This window comes from Gadus macrocephalus, chromosome 19, assembly GCF_031168955.1.
Source record: "Gadus macrocephalus chromosome 19, ASM3116895v1".
In the NCBI taxonomy this organism is placed as follows: domain Eukaryota; kingdom Metazoa; phylum Chordata; class Actinopteri; order Gadiformes; family Gadidae; genus Gadus; species Gadus macrocephalus.
The window spans coordinates 7,987,354-8,001,683 of record NC_082400.1 but is presented as its reverse complement, the minus strand read 5'-3'; the positions used below and the strand labels follow the sequence as shown (position 1 = coordinate 8,001,683).

Here is a 14,330-nt window from a genome sequence, read left to right as displayed (position 1 = left end):
GGTTACTAAAGATACACTCACTCGCAAGAATGCCCAACTCCTCCATAAGCATAGCTAACAAGGAGCTAAATTTGGATCTCTGGACACAAGATTACAAAACCAAGAATTATCCAAAACAGATAAATGTGTTGGCATACAATAATAAGTCTTTCCTAGTATGTTTTATCTGTATAATATGCATATAATAATCCTAACTATTTATTTTTTAACCAAAGATTGTATTATTTTACAAATCCTGTCAGGGCTGTTTTAAGTCGATTAACTTGATTTTATGTCTGAAGCTGTAAATAATCCAAGATTTAAATCAAGCAACAGGTTTATCCCTCAGACATAGATTCACATTTTGTAAATCGTGTCTCCAAGTTGACCCGTCAACACCGTTTTCTAACACCGGCGTACTGCTTCAGGCGTCGTGCATAATATAATCCCACCCCCTCCCTCTGGTGCCCTCAGACGTGGACCTGTTGGAGTTCTCCGAGCCGGGGGTCTTCAACTACTCCACTCTGCTGCTGAGCGAGACGAGGGACGCGCTGTACGTCGGCGCCCGGGAGGCCATCTTTGAGCTGAGCAAGAGGAACGTGACGGTCCGCAACAACAAGGTACGGCCATGAATGATGCAGCCAATGGATGAAACGGATGATACCGATGATAAATACATGATACATTCTTTCTAATAATTATGATGACACGTTGAACCTTGAGTGTTTTGGGACGGGAGGGTGTGATTGATGTACTGTGGTTGTCCACCTCCCCAGGTCCAGTGGAAGGTTGCGGATACGCCCATGAGCATGTGCATGCTGAAGGGGAAATCTAAAGAGGTGAGCGCTGAACTCTCTGAAAGGGTTCTTCCCGTCGTTTTGTTCTTCAATCGATTCTGAGAACTGATTATGACTCATTCTTTTTTAAATGGTGGAAAACCAGTTGGCACAGGGATGTAATAATTATAGGCTGAATGTGTGAATTGAGCCCCTTCCCAGTTGGTAGTCGAGAGACTTTCTGAAATAGAAAACTTAAGTATGTGTTGATTGTACGATTATTGTGACAAAAGGGAGGTACAGCCTGGCCAGCATTGTTTCTATGTAGAATATATCAGTTTGAGGACGTGATTTCATCATTGATGACCTTATTAAAATCACCATTGATCAGCGATCAGTGACTACAGAAAGGTCTCGGCCATTTCAAGCGCCGAGCTCCATGAAACATTACACACGGTGACTCTTAATAGTGTTAATGATGGCATGAATAATGACGATGATTGTCGTCTGCCGTCTGTCTGCAGAAGGACTGCCTGAACTACATCCGGGTGCTGCAGGTGCTGAACGAGGAGCACCTGTACGTGTGTGGGACGCACGCCTTCCAACCGCAGTGTGACTATCTGGTAAGCTACCGGTCATTCAGTAATGATTTTAGCACAGCGTTTATCCCCAGTACCCACTGTAGGATCTGGCTCATGGATGCATACTGCCGACGTTGGGGATTGGGGATTGAACTCGGTACCTTTTTAGCTGGGTGTCAAACACCGTAACAGGTGTGCGTTATCCTGTCCCTTATCGGAGTTTGAATCAACAGTCCTTCCTAAAACATCGCAAATGTCGCTTTGGATCAAAGGGCCTGGCAAACGCCCTAAATGTAAAATCAAAAGATGTTGCGTGACGTTATAATGCTGGAAAAAAAAACCGCTAAGATGTCTGACTAAACAACTGTTGTGCTTCTGCACTTTGTGTCTCCCACAGTCGATCAAAGACTTTGTGCTGGAGGGCCGGGCGGAGGACGGCCGGGGGAAGTGTGCCTTCGACCCATCCCACAGCGTCACCACCGTCATGGTTGGTGAGTAAGCAGAAGTAAACGGGGTCACAAAGAGGTTTTTTTGGGTCATCCGCCCTGTCCCCTCCATACTATTACGGTAATCCCAGATAATAAAATAATTTGGGAGAGTTTTTAGGAAATCCCTCGCAGTCTGGGTTTTTTTTAACCAAAGCCCTGATATATTCAGGTCGGCGAAGACAAAACAACTCAACCAAGGTGGCTTTTCCAAAAGCGAGAAAATATGCCATAACTACAAAACTATGCATTGATGAATCTATCGATTCATCAATGCACTGCAATTAATTTGTTCTCGATTTCAATTTAGATTCAAATTTTTTTAAAATCGTTTATTTCCATAAAAAAAAAGAAAAGAAAAACATACTCAGTCATTGTAATCTAGTAGCGAGTGTGCCTAAATGCACATGCCCTTTTACATTTGTCCATGTTATGATTATTACTTTTATGCTGCAAGTTTAGCTCAGGAACAATACTATACAATGGTGTATTCCCTTTTTGCTAGTTAAAGCACAATGAAGTGGTAAATTCATTATGAAATGGTTAATTCTTAATAATATTTAGGTATTTTTGTCATCTGCACGTATTATTGAATCGATATCGAAGCAATTGGATCAATATCGAATCGAATGAAGACCTAAAGAATCGAATAGAATTGAATTGTGAGGTACCTGGTAATACCCAGCCCTACTATGTATTAATATCTTATCCTGGTAGGAACTATTACCTTTCAAAATAAGTAAATGTCCGTCGGCCAACACTTTAAAGTGAATTGTGGTAATTGTTTTCATTTTTAAGCAGATAGTTTTCAAGGTCATCATCCTACAGGTAGCTTGTGGACATTGGGGTTCGAACCCACAACCTTTTCGGCTGGTAGTCGACTAGCCTATCTACTAGCCCTGGTCCTTATTAATACTCAACACAATCTATATTTGTTTCTGATTATCCCAGATGGCGAGCTCTACTCCGGCACGGTGTATAACTTCCTGGGCAGTGAACCCATCATCTCGCGGTACTCCCCTCAGCAGGCCCTGCTGCGCACAGAGTACTCCACGTCATGGCTCAATGGTGAGTCAGCGTCACATGACCCCGTGCCACCCTACGCAGCCAATCAAAACTCCATTCCATTTTGGCAAGAAACATGACATTGGCATTAAGGCAGGGCTCTCCACCTGTCCTTTCTTATTCATATATTGTGTGTATTTAATATTTTGTATAGATTAATAATAAAATTATATTTCATAGTATTTAATATTTTGTTTATCTTTAATCTAGTTGAGTATTTTGCCTTCTTTGCCCCTAAATGCTGTAAAGCCCTTAACCGACTACTGTGAAAGATGATAAAATCTCCAGGATTCTAAAGTCTTTTATTCAGTGCATTAGTCACAAAGTCACGTCCGCAGACGTACCATTGTGTGTACGGGATGATTTAATGCTACCTTTACGGAAGTGCTGAGTCACAACCCCCAAACGGAGGTGCTGAGTCACAGCCCCCCTCCCCCCTCCCCCCCCAGAGCCCAGCTTCGTGTTCGCGGACGTGATCCGCGAGGGCGGGGGTCCCGCCGGGGAGGACGACAAGATCTACTACTTCTTCACCGAGGTGTCCGTGGAGTACGAGTTCTTCGGCAAGCTCTTCATCCCCCGGGTGGCCCGCGTCTGCAAGGTCGGTCGCCGGGCGCGTCGGCGTGCGCGTCACTGTGCACGTCACTGTGCACGTCACTGTGCACGTCACTGTGCACGTCACCCACGTCCCGCATCACGCCCCCCCCCCCCCCCCCCCCTCCCCTGGCTTTATATACCTCTTTGTTTGTGGGGATGGGGGTGTCTGTGTGTCATGTTTCTCTGTGTTTGTGTGTTTGAGTGTCGTTTCTTTCTGTGTAATTTGTGTCTTTTGTGTGTGTGTGTGTGTGTCGCTTGTGTTTCTGTTTTGTGTATTGTGTCCCTGCATGCGGTTATCTTTCATCAAACTACTTATTTTCGGAACATAGAGGAATGACTCATGAGAGCAGAGATTCCGAAGAATAGATGAGCAACTACCGAGAAGCCAGCCGCAACCCCATTTAAATAATCCACCATCATATCAGGCGTTGCGAAGACGCTTTCAACCAATGCGTCTTACAACACTGCGAGTGCGTACATTCCTCGCATGGGTGGGCCCTGTTGGAATCCAGCTCCTTAGGGGTGGGGGTCTTGACCCTGGCGGCAGAGCTAATGCCCTACATGTGAGGCTTGGCAGGACCACACACCATATACACTCGTACTCCCACTCCACACACACTGTCACTGTTTGATCATATCGTGAACATTTTTGCCCGAACATCTCCCTAAACAAAGCGAGGGCCTACACTAGTCTGCAGATCTATCAATGTCACTGCGTGCTTTTGCTGAAGCATACAGCAAATGGGAAATTAAAGTCAATGTGGTTTTTAGTTCCTTATTCCAGATAACTCGTCTTTCCTTTAACCTCTTTGATCTCTTGCTCCCCTATTTATCTCTCTCTCCCTCAATCGCTCTAGCTCGCTCTCTCTCTCCAGCTTAACTCCACCCACCAGCCAAATTAACAACTTTGTTACATGTTTTAGATTGTATTATGCTTGGCTTAACTGTAAGGCGACCTTGAGTGTGTTTGAAAGGTGCCCTGAAATAAAACGTATTAATATTATTATTCCTCCCTCTGCCCGAATTCGATGAGCATTTGACCAATAATAATAATAATAATAATAATATTAATAATATTAATAATAATAATAATAATAATAATAATCATTGAATTTATATAGCGCTTTTCAAGTCCCCAAAGCGCTTTACAGTGAAGGGGGGGGCCCTCACTAACCACCACCAGTGTGTAGTAAAGTCTGTGAACGCCCCCCACCTATAGGGAGACCTGGGCGGTCAGCGCACGCTGCAGAAGAAGTGGACGTCCTTCCTGAAGGCCAAGCTGGTGTGCTCCATGCCCGAGCTCAACTTCGTGTTCAACGTGGTGCACGACGTGTTCGTCCTGGAGGCGGAGGACTGGCGCAACACGCTCATCTACGCCGTCTTCACATCCCAGTGGTCAGTAGGGTTATATTTATGATTTTTATAATTACCATTATTTTTCTGCTTCGGCTTCTACTTCTTATGTTTTATTAAGAATTGTAGTGGTGTTTTAACTGTAATATGAGAGTTATTATTCATGTCACATCATTATTAAATGAACATGTATCAACACTACATTCGGCTAGCCTTGGCCTTCTTCCCTTGTTTTAGTATAAAAACATAATGCATCTTGTATCATCTGTACAGCTCACACTCCCTTGATGTACTATATTGCTGTTTTTGTAAAAACAAAACAGTGTCTTCATTTTGTTGATGGATGTTTTAATTTCCTTTTATGAAACGTGTTCATTTCCCATCCAGGGTTTTTACACTAAGGGTATTTCCATCTGTGTATCAGAGAGACACACATAGACACAGAGACAGACAGACATACCCTATCCAACTAGTCGAGGGGAGGGGTGAGGACGGCTAAAGGAAATTAATGCCAGGCCATGAGGTTATTAAATGGCATATTGAGGATTCCGACAGCTCTTAAAAGGACTCATGGAATTGAATCTGCATGCTCTAAGTAGTGCTTTGGGAATACACTAGAGATGTCTTGTATTACCGAAACTCATCGACCGTATTCCTAATGCCTAACTGCCATGGTGACATAACAGGATGCCTCCTCACAATAGTTGGATACCATATTTATTATAAAACATAATAAAGAGAAAGAAAATAATTGATAAAAATATTAAATATATCTCTTAAATGGAATACAAAATATGCTAATAAATGCATTTTTATCATTTATTTGCATAGAACATAGAACATGCATAGAAAACAATAAATGCATAAAAGAATAAATTCATTAAAATAATATTACTTTTTTCCCCACACTTTTTCTCTCTCTCCTTCTAAACCAATTCCTTATCGTCTACCTTTCTCTCTCTATGCCTCTCCCTCTCCCTCTCCCTCTCTGTCTCTCCCTCCTCCCACCACCAGGGGCAACGTGGGCCTTTCGGCCGTGTGTGTGTACAACATGGCGTTGGTGGACGAGGTGTTCTCCAAGGGGAAGTACATGCAGAAGGCCACCGTGGAGCAGTCCCACACCAAGTGGGTCCGCTACAACGGCATCACCCCGTCGCCACGGCCCGGAGCGGTAAGAGGACCTCTCTTTATAGCCTTACCCCCCCCCCCAAAAAGTCTCCACAGCTAACTTATTGGGATTGTTGGCCGTGACGTCACAATCACCTCCATTTTGGATGCACCGGAATGTTGGTTTTTGTCTTGGTAGTAGGAATGTTTTTTTTTCATTCATCGAGAAATGTGTTTTCATTATGGGAGGACACTGTTGTTTTTTAAACTACCGCAGCTTTTCTCATGCGAGGAGCAGCAAAACAACGTTTTCATTAGCCTAGGTTATGGTACGTTGGTTTAGGAATTGACAGTACTAAACCTCAAAATGGGAGTGTCTCTCCAACACATCTCCCATGATGCATTCTGATGTTCAAGCCCTATTCTGTCTTGATGGATGATGTAGTTTCATAACTTCTGTGTTAATTGTATGACAGTTATAGAGTCAATGACATAATCCTTTTGACATATACTGTACATGGGTGGATTGAACTGTGTGCTCTGACACAGTTAAAACTCCCTACATTAAACGGTTGCGTCACCAAGTTTTCATAACCAATGAACTTCAAATAATTGCATGAAACACATTGATATTCTATATTAAATTCAACATGAAGTAATTAGTTTTAGCGTTCCACAATTTAAAGTACATCTTTCACAAATTCTTCCCAGAAACCGAGTGATATAAAATATGGCACAAATGTGCCATATGAGATGACGTTAGCTACAATGATTTAAAGACTCCTCATCTTACTCAGCCTTCCACATTCAGTGATTGCGTCATCACCGGTTCATCCTCTCTATAAAACGTAACCACCAAATCCCCCCCCCCCCCCCCCCCCCCCTAGTGCATCGACAACGCCATGCGGCAGGAGAACATCAACAGCTCGCTGCACCTGCCCGACAAGACGCTGCAGTTCGTCAAAGACCACCCCCTCCTGGAGGACCCCGTGCTGCCGGTGGGCGGGCGGCCCCACCTCATCACCAAGGACGTCAACTACACCCAGATCGCCGTGGACCGGGTGACGGCGCTGGACGGACGCGCCTACGACGTCATCTTCACCGGCACCGGTGGGTGCAGCTCGCTCGTAAACGCCCCAAGAGCGAGGCAGTGTTTTGGGATTTTGAGTGATTGCAGGTTTCCTGTAGGGCTGGTCGATGAGTCGACTTCAAACCGACATCGCAATGTAACAGAACGCGATATGCAAATCGCAAAGGCTGTGATATTTTTATGGGTTGATTTGTTACCTTTACTGACTAAGATTTATATTTATTTTTCTTTGACAATTCAATGTTTAAATAGAGATGTTATATCGATTAATCTCAACACATAGGCCTGGCCTAAAGGAAAGAGCAGTTTATATGTTGACTGCTTCCAATGTTGTTTTGGTCAAACTAAAGAAAGATTTATTGCTTTTTTGGTGAATAATACAGACTATAAGGAACTTAATAAATGTAAAAAATCGCATATTAAATCGCAATCGCAATATTGGTCAAAATAATCGCAATTGGATCATTCCCCAAATGGTTCAGCCCTAGTTTCATGCGTGGGGGTTAATGGCTAAGCGTCTGTCCCTCTAGACACCGGAGTCCTGCATAAGTCGGTCCTGGACGAGGGAGAGGTGCACATGGTGGAGGAGATCCAGCTGATCAAGAGCGGCGGGGCCATCAAGAACCTGCTGTTGTCCTCCGAGGTCAGAGGAAGTGGATAGATATATTATGCATATGAACGACTATATATAATGGATGCCGTGACTCACTCTGGGCGCAGGGAACTGGGGATTTTCCCTGACCGTGATTCACGGTGGGAAATGTTTGTGCACTCATGCAATGCGTCTGTGTCCTCAAGTGGCAGTCTTGAAGCTCTGTTTCTGTTCTCTTTGGCGCCACCTATAGCAGTCAATGCTGTTTGATATTTTGGTAATCTGTAACTTTGCTCTAGTTTGTATATGTAACATATACTTATTGTGTTTCCATCTTAATACACAACTATTAGTAACACGAAGCAACACATTGCAACCCTCTTTCAAAAGCCATTTGAGTCACGCTTTAGATGATGTGGGATGATAGCTGATGGGATGATAGCTGAATAAATAAACAAATATAAATATAGAATGCTTTTTCCACCTAGCGAGTGTATGACTGGTTCATAGCTTACTACACCAGTACCCTCTACACACAGAAGTGAGGTGCAGAGGGACTCTGCTGCCGTAGTACAGTATGGTTGATACTAACATGGATGTGTACCTTCGACAGACCCACTCCCTGTACGCCGGGTCAGACTCCGGCGTGGTCCAATCCCCCACCGCCTTCTGTGGGAAGTACCTGTCATGTGACCAGTGTGTGCTGGCCCGGGACCCCTACTGTGCCTGGGACCCTCGCTCTTCGGCCTGTGTCAATATACTTGACCGCCCAAAACTAACGCAGAAGTGAGTCGATACTTTGTTAAGAGCAGTTTGCTCTACGCTGGAGACCCTTGGAAACGTTTCTGTCTATCTGCAGTCAAATCTGATGCTTTTCAGAAATGAATAAGCTTTATATAACACCTGAACATGTCCTAAAGCTAATATTAACAATGAAGTATCCCCTGTTTTGAGTATTATCAAATAATCATGAATATTTTTTTTTCAGTATGGTTTGATTTGTAAATCAAAAGTTTTCCATGTAGTTTATTTCTTCTATACTTCCACCACGGGTTCATTTATCTCGCTCACCTCAGTCAGCTTTGTTCTTTCGGTGCTCCTCGTACTGACCTTTTAAGCACACTGCTCTTTGTCATTTCAGGGGTCTGATCCAGAGTTTAAAAGGTGATGCAGATTCCTGTCCTGCAGGTAAGAGAAGTTGCATGACTGGATGCGCATGAGACAACAACAAAACATTCTTGACATGACCTCATCACGAGAACAGTCAACATTCTGGTCTTGGCTGGATGATGGTACTCGTGTCAAATGATAGTGGAAAACTTTCTTGACTCCCTATGAAGACAGATTCCTTACTAACAAGGCAATACTTTCTAAACGGCACCCTTCACACCAGGGTCGTTATTGCTTTACATGGGCAGGGATCAAAATTTAAAAGAAAAATCTCTTCACGACATTTGAAAGAGAACAAAGAACCACAAGGTGACATATACCACCAGGTTTTATATTATACCAACGCCGCTTTGAAAATCTGCCTCTTCTGACATCACAAGTGAGCGTGTCCAACTATATGAACCCTGGATAGATCAGTCTACCGGCCTACCCAGTGGACTGTAGCCAACACTGCTCATCTATCCAGCCCACATCGAGGTGGACACGCCCACTTGTGATGTCAGAAGAGGCCGATTTTGAAAATGGCTCGTAACGGCTAACCCCACGCACGCCTGGTGGTACAACACGGGACCTTTAACATTGTCACCCCGCCCCCCCCCCCCCCCCCCAGTGGCGGCGCTCTCCCCCCGGGACTACGGGCGCGTGCTGGTGCGTCCGGGCAGCTCAGCGGAGCTCCCGTGCGCGCCGCCCTCCAACCTGGCGCTGGTGTCGTGGCGGCTCAACGGCTCGGCGCTCACCGAGGCCTCGCGCTTCCACTTCATCGGCGAGGGCGGGCTGCTCATCTACAGCGTGGGCCCCGAGGACCAGGGCCGCTACGAGTGCTGGTCCCTGGAGGGGGCCCCGGCCGCCGGCAAGAACTTCAGCCGGCAGGTGGCCGCCTACACCCTGGTGCTGGCCGCCCCCCCGGCCCCCCGGGGCCCCCGCAAGGACCTGGGCCGCGCCGCCCCGGAGCTGGGCCGCGCCGCCCCGCTCGGCGACCCCTTCCCCGAAGGTAACGCTAACACGCCGGGGCCCACCCCGCCGACCCCGGCCCGCCTCTCCCCCCCGCTGCCGCCGCCGCCCCCCCAGCCCCGCCCCGACTCCCCACTAACCCCGCCCCCCGGCGGCGGCCCGCTGCGGCTGCAGCCCCGGCACCACCCCCTCCAGCCCAGCTCCAAGGCCCCCGGGGGCCCGGAGGCGCGGGACCCCTCGGCGCAGTACCTGCAGCGGGGCAACGCGGCGGCCCTCCTCTGCCTCTTCCTGCTCTTCTTCTTCCTCTTCCTGGCGGCGCTGGCCTACAACTGCTACATGCGCTACCTGCCGGCGCCCTGCCTGCGGCTGCGGGCCGCGCTGGTGGGGGGCCACAAGTCCCCGCTGCGGCCCGAGTACCGCGCCTGCGAGGGCGGCCTCATGGAGCCCCCGGCCGCCGGGAAGCTGAAGCTGGCGCAGCGGCCCGAGGGCCAGCAGAACGGTAGCCAGACCCCCACCCCGACCCCCACCGCCACCGCCACCACCACCGCCACCAACACCGCCCAGAGCCAGCTGCGCGCGCTCCGCGACACGGGCTACGAGACGGAGCCCGACTGCGGCAACGGGAAGATCCCGTCGCACGGGTTTGGCGGCGGCGGCGGCGACAGTCCCTCCAGCGAGAAGCCCTTCGACGTGGACTCGGACTCGCAGCACATCGAGTTTGCCGACGCGGACGAACCGAGCTGCTAGCGCGAAAATCTGCTTTTTTTTTTTTTTTTTTTTTTATTCACCCCCACGCCGAGCGCAGAAAGTATTTATAGAGCGTCCGACTCTACAAGCTGCTTCCTTTCGAGGTAGAATTGTGAAATGTGAAAATATGACGGTGGAAAACTCAAGTGTTTTGCCTCCCCCTCAACTCTCCGATAGAACCAACGGATCGTTGGACAACCGATGACCGTAGTCCAGCTATAAAAAGATTGCTAGTTAAATTCCAAATTGGAAACATTTGTTTACCAAATTGGTAAGTTAAATTAATGTTGACCAGATTGGAGCCATGTTGACTTTGTGCAGTGTTGGGGCCTGCGTCTTGATACTTTTTCCTTTTGTAAACTTATTGTAGATCCTTTGGGGCTACCAGATATCTGGGGGAGTGGCGTGTTTCTAAACCATCCCTAGTGTGATCTGTGACTCCTCAGGGACTGAGCTGGCTTTGGTACGGGGGGATCGTACCTGCGTTTCCTTTCTTGAATGTTGTCACCGTTGAGCATGATGTCTGTGGACCGCAGCGTCCGCGATACCGACGGTACCGAGGATGTCAACACGAGAGACCACAACTGAATGGAGGAAACGTGCGGGATATCCAATAAATATGGACAGGGGACACTTTGACCGCTTGATAACATTTGAACCGGAAAATGCAAAAGACTTAAAGAGGATTGGAACCACTTTGAGAAAGTCACTGACGCGTGAAGTCTGACATGCTGGAGAAGGGCGTTCAACTGTTCGTCCCGGAGTTGTTGTGCTGTGCCATATTAACTTCTACTAGTCCCATTCCCCAGTATGGTGTGACAATAACCATTCATAACGCGTCTAATTTAAGACCATATGCTTGATAAACCTATTTTTTTTTTCACTGAAATATGAGCCTGGGATACAATCGCATTTTTTGTATTTTTGTTCTTTTTAATTTAATTGAGCTTTAAGTATTAGAGTATTTCCAGAAAGCTATTATTTAACTGACACTGACGCACGACTCAAATCACTGCATCTCCTATTCTGCTCGAGTTTCATCTGTCATTCCCCACCTTTTTTCCCTCCCTTTCGCACGTCCCCTCGTCTTCGTCAGCTGTCCTCACTACTCTCTCCTCCGTCTCCATCCCCCCCCCATCCCCTTTCTTCCCTCACAGCCCCGGCCACCTCTGCCTCCTCCGCCTCCCTGTCTTCTGAAGGTAGCTCTCGCTCTGTCCTCTCCTCCTCCTCCTCCTCCTCCTCCATGTCCTCCTCCCCCTCCGAGCCCAGCGTGGGTGTGGCGGGAGGGGGGGAGGCGGAGGTGAGGCTGCTGCCCCCCCTGCTGAAGGACCAGGCCTGGGGGCTGCACGCCCAGGAGGCCTTCTTGCTTTTCTGCCTGGCCCTTGGTGAGTGGTGTTTGTGACCTTTGACCCACCGTCCGAGCCAGCTCTAGCCCTTAACTGCATCCCTGAGGAACTTGAGTGCAGGTTGATGCCCCCCCCCCCCCCCCCCCATTTACTTTTCTAATCACTTCTCTCCGCTTTTTCTTGCATGGCATTTTCCTTCTACATTGCCAATCGTGTTTGTGTGTGTGTGTGTGTGTGTGTGTGTGTGTGTGTGTGTGTGTGTGTGTGTGTGTGTGTGTGTGTGTGTGTGTGTGTGTGTGTGTGTGTGTGTGTGTGTGTGTGTGTGTGTGTGTGTGTGTGTGTGTGTGTGAGAGACATAAAACCTAAACAAGGGGCAGGTGTGTCAATGTACTCAAGAATTGGCGGAAATCATCGTTTGTTCTGCTAGCGTCCCTCTGTTCTGGTTTGCAGTCTTGATGTGTTACTAACGTGCGAGTCCTGATTGTTTTTGGCCGGAGGGTCTTGGGACATTTGAGGTGGACTTTTCTGGATTGCTTCTTTTTTTCAAGAATAGAGACTCATTGTATCATATTTTTTTTTCAACACTTTATCCAGAACTTTGTGCCTGTAAACAAGTGTAAATATATTTGTATATATGGAGAAAATAATACCTTTAAATATGTACATAGATTCTCGGAAATCTTGAATACTGCTGTAGGGGATTTGAATAAATGTTAAATTCAAATGTTTTAAAATACTTGACTTTGTCTTTCAGTTTAAAATCAGTCAAATCGACTTTATTTGTATTTATTTGGTCTTAAGCTGAATAAAGAAATATTGTAAATGGTTTTAAACCACAACAATTCAATGACCGCAAGGGTTTACTTCGGATGGTTTGAACGGCAAAAATAGTTTTCATCAATCAGTTGGGATCAAATTGAGTCAACCAAACAGCAGTTTGATAATAATGTGCCTTTTACAAGAGATGCTGCTGCCTGTGTCCTTTGCCCTTTTTTGGTTACTCCTTTTGAAAACAGTTACTTATAACACGAACTAAAACCGATGCATTAACTTGTATGAGGAGTCCTGGGTCATTCCACTCAATGTGGCAGAGAAATGCATCGAGTTAGCTTGAGTCTTTCGTTGGTACCGACAAGTAACTGACCCATGCATGATCTAATCCTGACGGCTCCCATTAACAAAGCAGTGCAGTGTGTGTTGAAACCAATATATATCACCAAGGACACAGCCAAGGCAAGTATTGCACCTTCACGCACGTCCTATTCAACTCAAGAATCCTCTATATTTTTTTGGTTGGGTTGTGTTTTCGTTTTTTGTTGTTGCAATGAGTCACGGCTTGTCCAATCGCATCCATCCCAGGCCCGAGCGACACTCGTGTTCATTGGCTGATCAATGGCCACAGTATGGACACGCCCATCATGGAGTACCGCCTGCAGCTGGGTCAGAGCGAGGTGCTGGTGAGCAGCTGGCTGAAGGGGGGGCCGCTCATCAAGGACGCCTCCTACAGCTGTGTGGCCGAGGCCGGCGCCGGCAGCGACGTGTCTGAGGTGGAGCTGCGCCTTCCCATCGGAGGTGAGGAGGAGGGGTTTTGTGCTGACCAATGGTCATCAAGTGTACTGGAAGTACTGGGGCGAGAGCTAACCTTGTTTCCCGGCTCACCATGGAGAACACCTGGAATGGGTTGCTCTGAATCGGCGTGATTGGTGAGCGGAAGGGATTTACTGTTATAAGATTAGCCACGAAAAGAGAGAGGGCGGGACTTTGTGTTATATGGGATTAGCGGCAAAAAGAGAGTGCAGGACTTTCTGTTACTTGGGATTAGCAGAGAAAAGAGAGGGGTTGTGACTTTCAGGTAAATGGGATTAACGGCAAGAAAGGGATAAATAACCAATAAGAGGAATATCCATTGCTGTTTCGGATATTGCCTTGTCAAATTATTCTTAATAAATAGTTTTTCTTGCCCTGTACTTATTCTTGTCACTCCTGCGACTTAACTGGCGTAAAAACGGCTCACAATGAAGTAAGCACGGAAAATATAACGCTGACGGGTTCGGGAGTTGTGTTAATGCGCTTAGGCAGTTATGGTTCCTTCTGGTTGCCTGCTGCATAGATCAGGAGAGCGTCCCGGCCAGAGATCTGACCCAGTGGAGAGGAGCCCTCACGGAGCACGAGCACCTGCTCAAACGATGGGAGAACGCCTGGGTAGGTCTACGTCCTGGTGAGGGGCACCCCCTTCAGGTCTGAGGAGTCCTACTGGGCTCATTGCACCACTAGTCCAAATTACTCTGGGCCATAAGTGCTGGCTTGGGCAACTTCTTAATGAGGACATTGCAGTGGGGGTTGGGTTATTGGGTAATAGTTACACACGACTTCTTTGGTTTAATTATTGTCACACTTTTGTAGTAGTAGTTAGTGATGCTTTGTATTGTTCCCAGCCTTACTTGTAATTAGCTTTTCAAAGATCTGAACTCCTTTGTTGTCTTCAGGATCGCTG

The 14,330-nt window shown here is 47.0% G+C and overlaps 1 protein-coding gene across 1 annotated transcript in view; it reads left to right on the top strand.

Moving 5' to 3' along the window:
* Positions 1-11,658, top strand: part of LOC132447456 (semaphorin-4D-like) — a 34,549-nt gene extending 22,891 nt beyond the window's left edge. Inside the window, exons 4-16 of the mRNA XM_060038250.1 lie at positions 454-599; positions 756-818; positions 1,280-1,378; positions 1,734-1,827; positions 2,773-2,889; positions 3,336-3,484; positions 4,700-4,875; positions 5,848-6,004; positions 6,828-7,050; positions 7,561-7,673; positions 8,236-8,408; positions 8,764-8,810; positions 9,403-11,658. Of these exons, the coding sequence (XP_059894233.1) occupies positions 454-599; positions 756-818; positions 1,280-1,378; positions 1,734-1,827; positions 2,773-2,889; positions 3,336-3,484; positions 4,700-4,875; positions 5,848-6,004; positions 6,828-7,050; positions 7,561-7,673; positions 8,236-8,408; positions 8,764-8,810; positions 9,403-10,490 (2,645 nt within the window). The 3' untranslated portion in view covers positions 10,491-11,658. The remainder of the gene's footprint in view (positions 1-453; positions 600-755; positions 819-1,279; positions 1,379-1,733; positions 1,828-2,772; positions 2,890-3,335; positions 3,485-4,699; positions 4,876-5,847; positions 6,005-6,827; positions 7,051-7,560; positions 7,674-8,235; positions 8,409-8,763; positions 8,811-9,402) is intronic.
* The last annotated feature ends 2,672 nt before the right edge of the window (positions 11,659-14,330 follow it).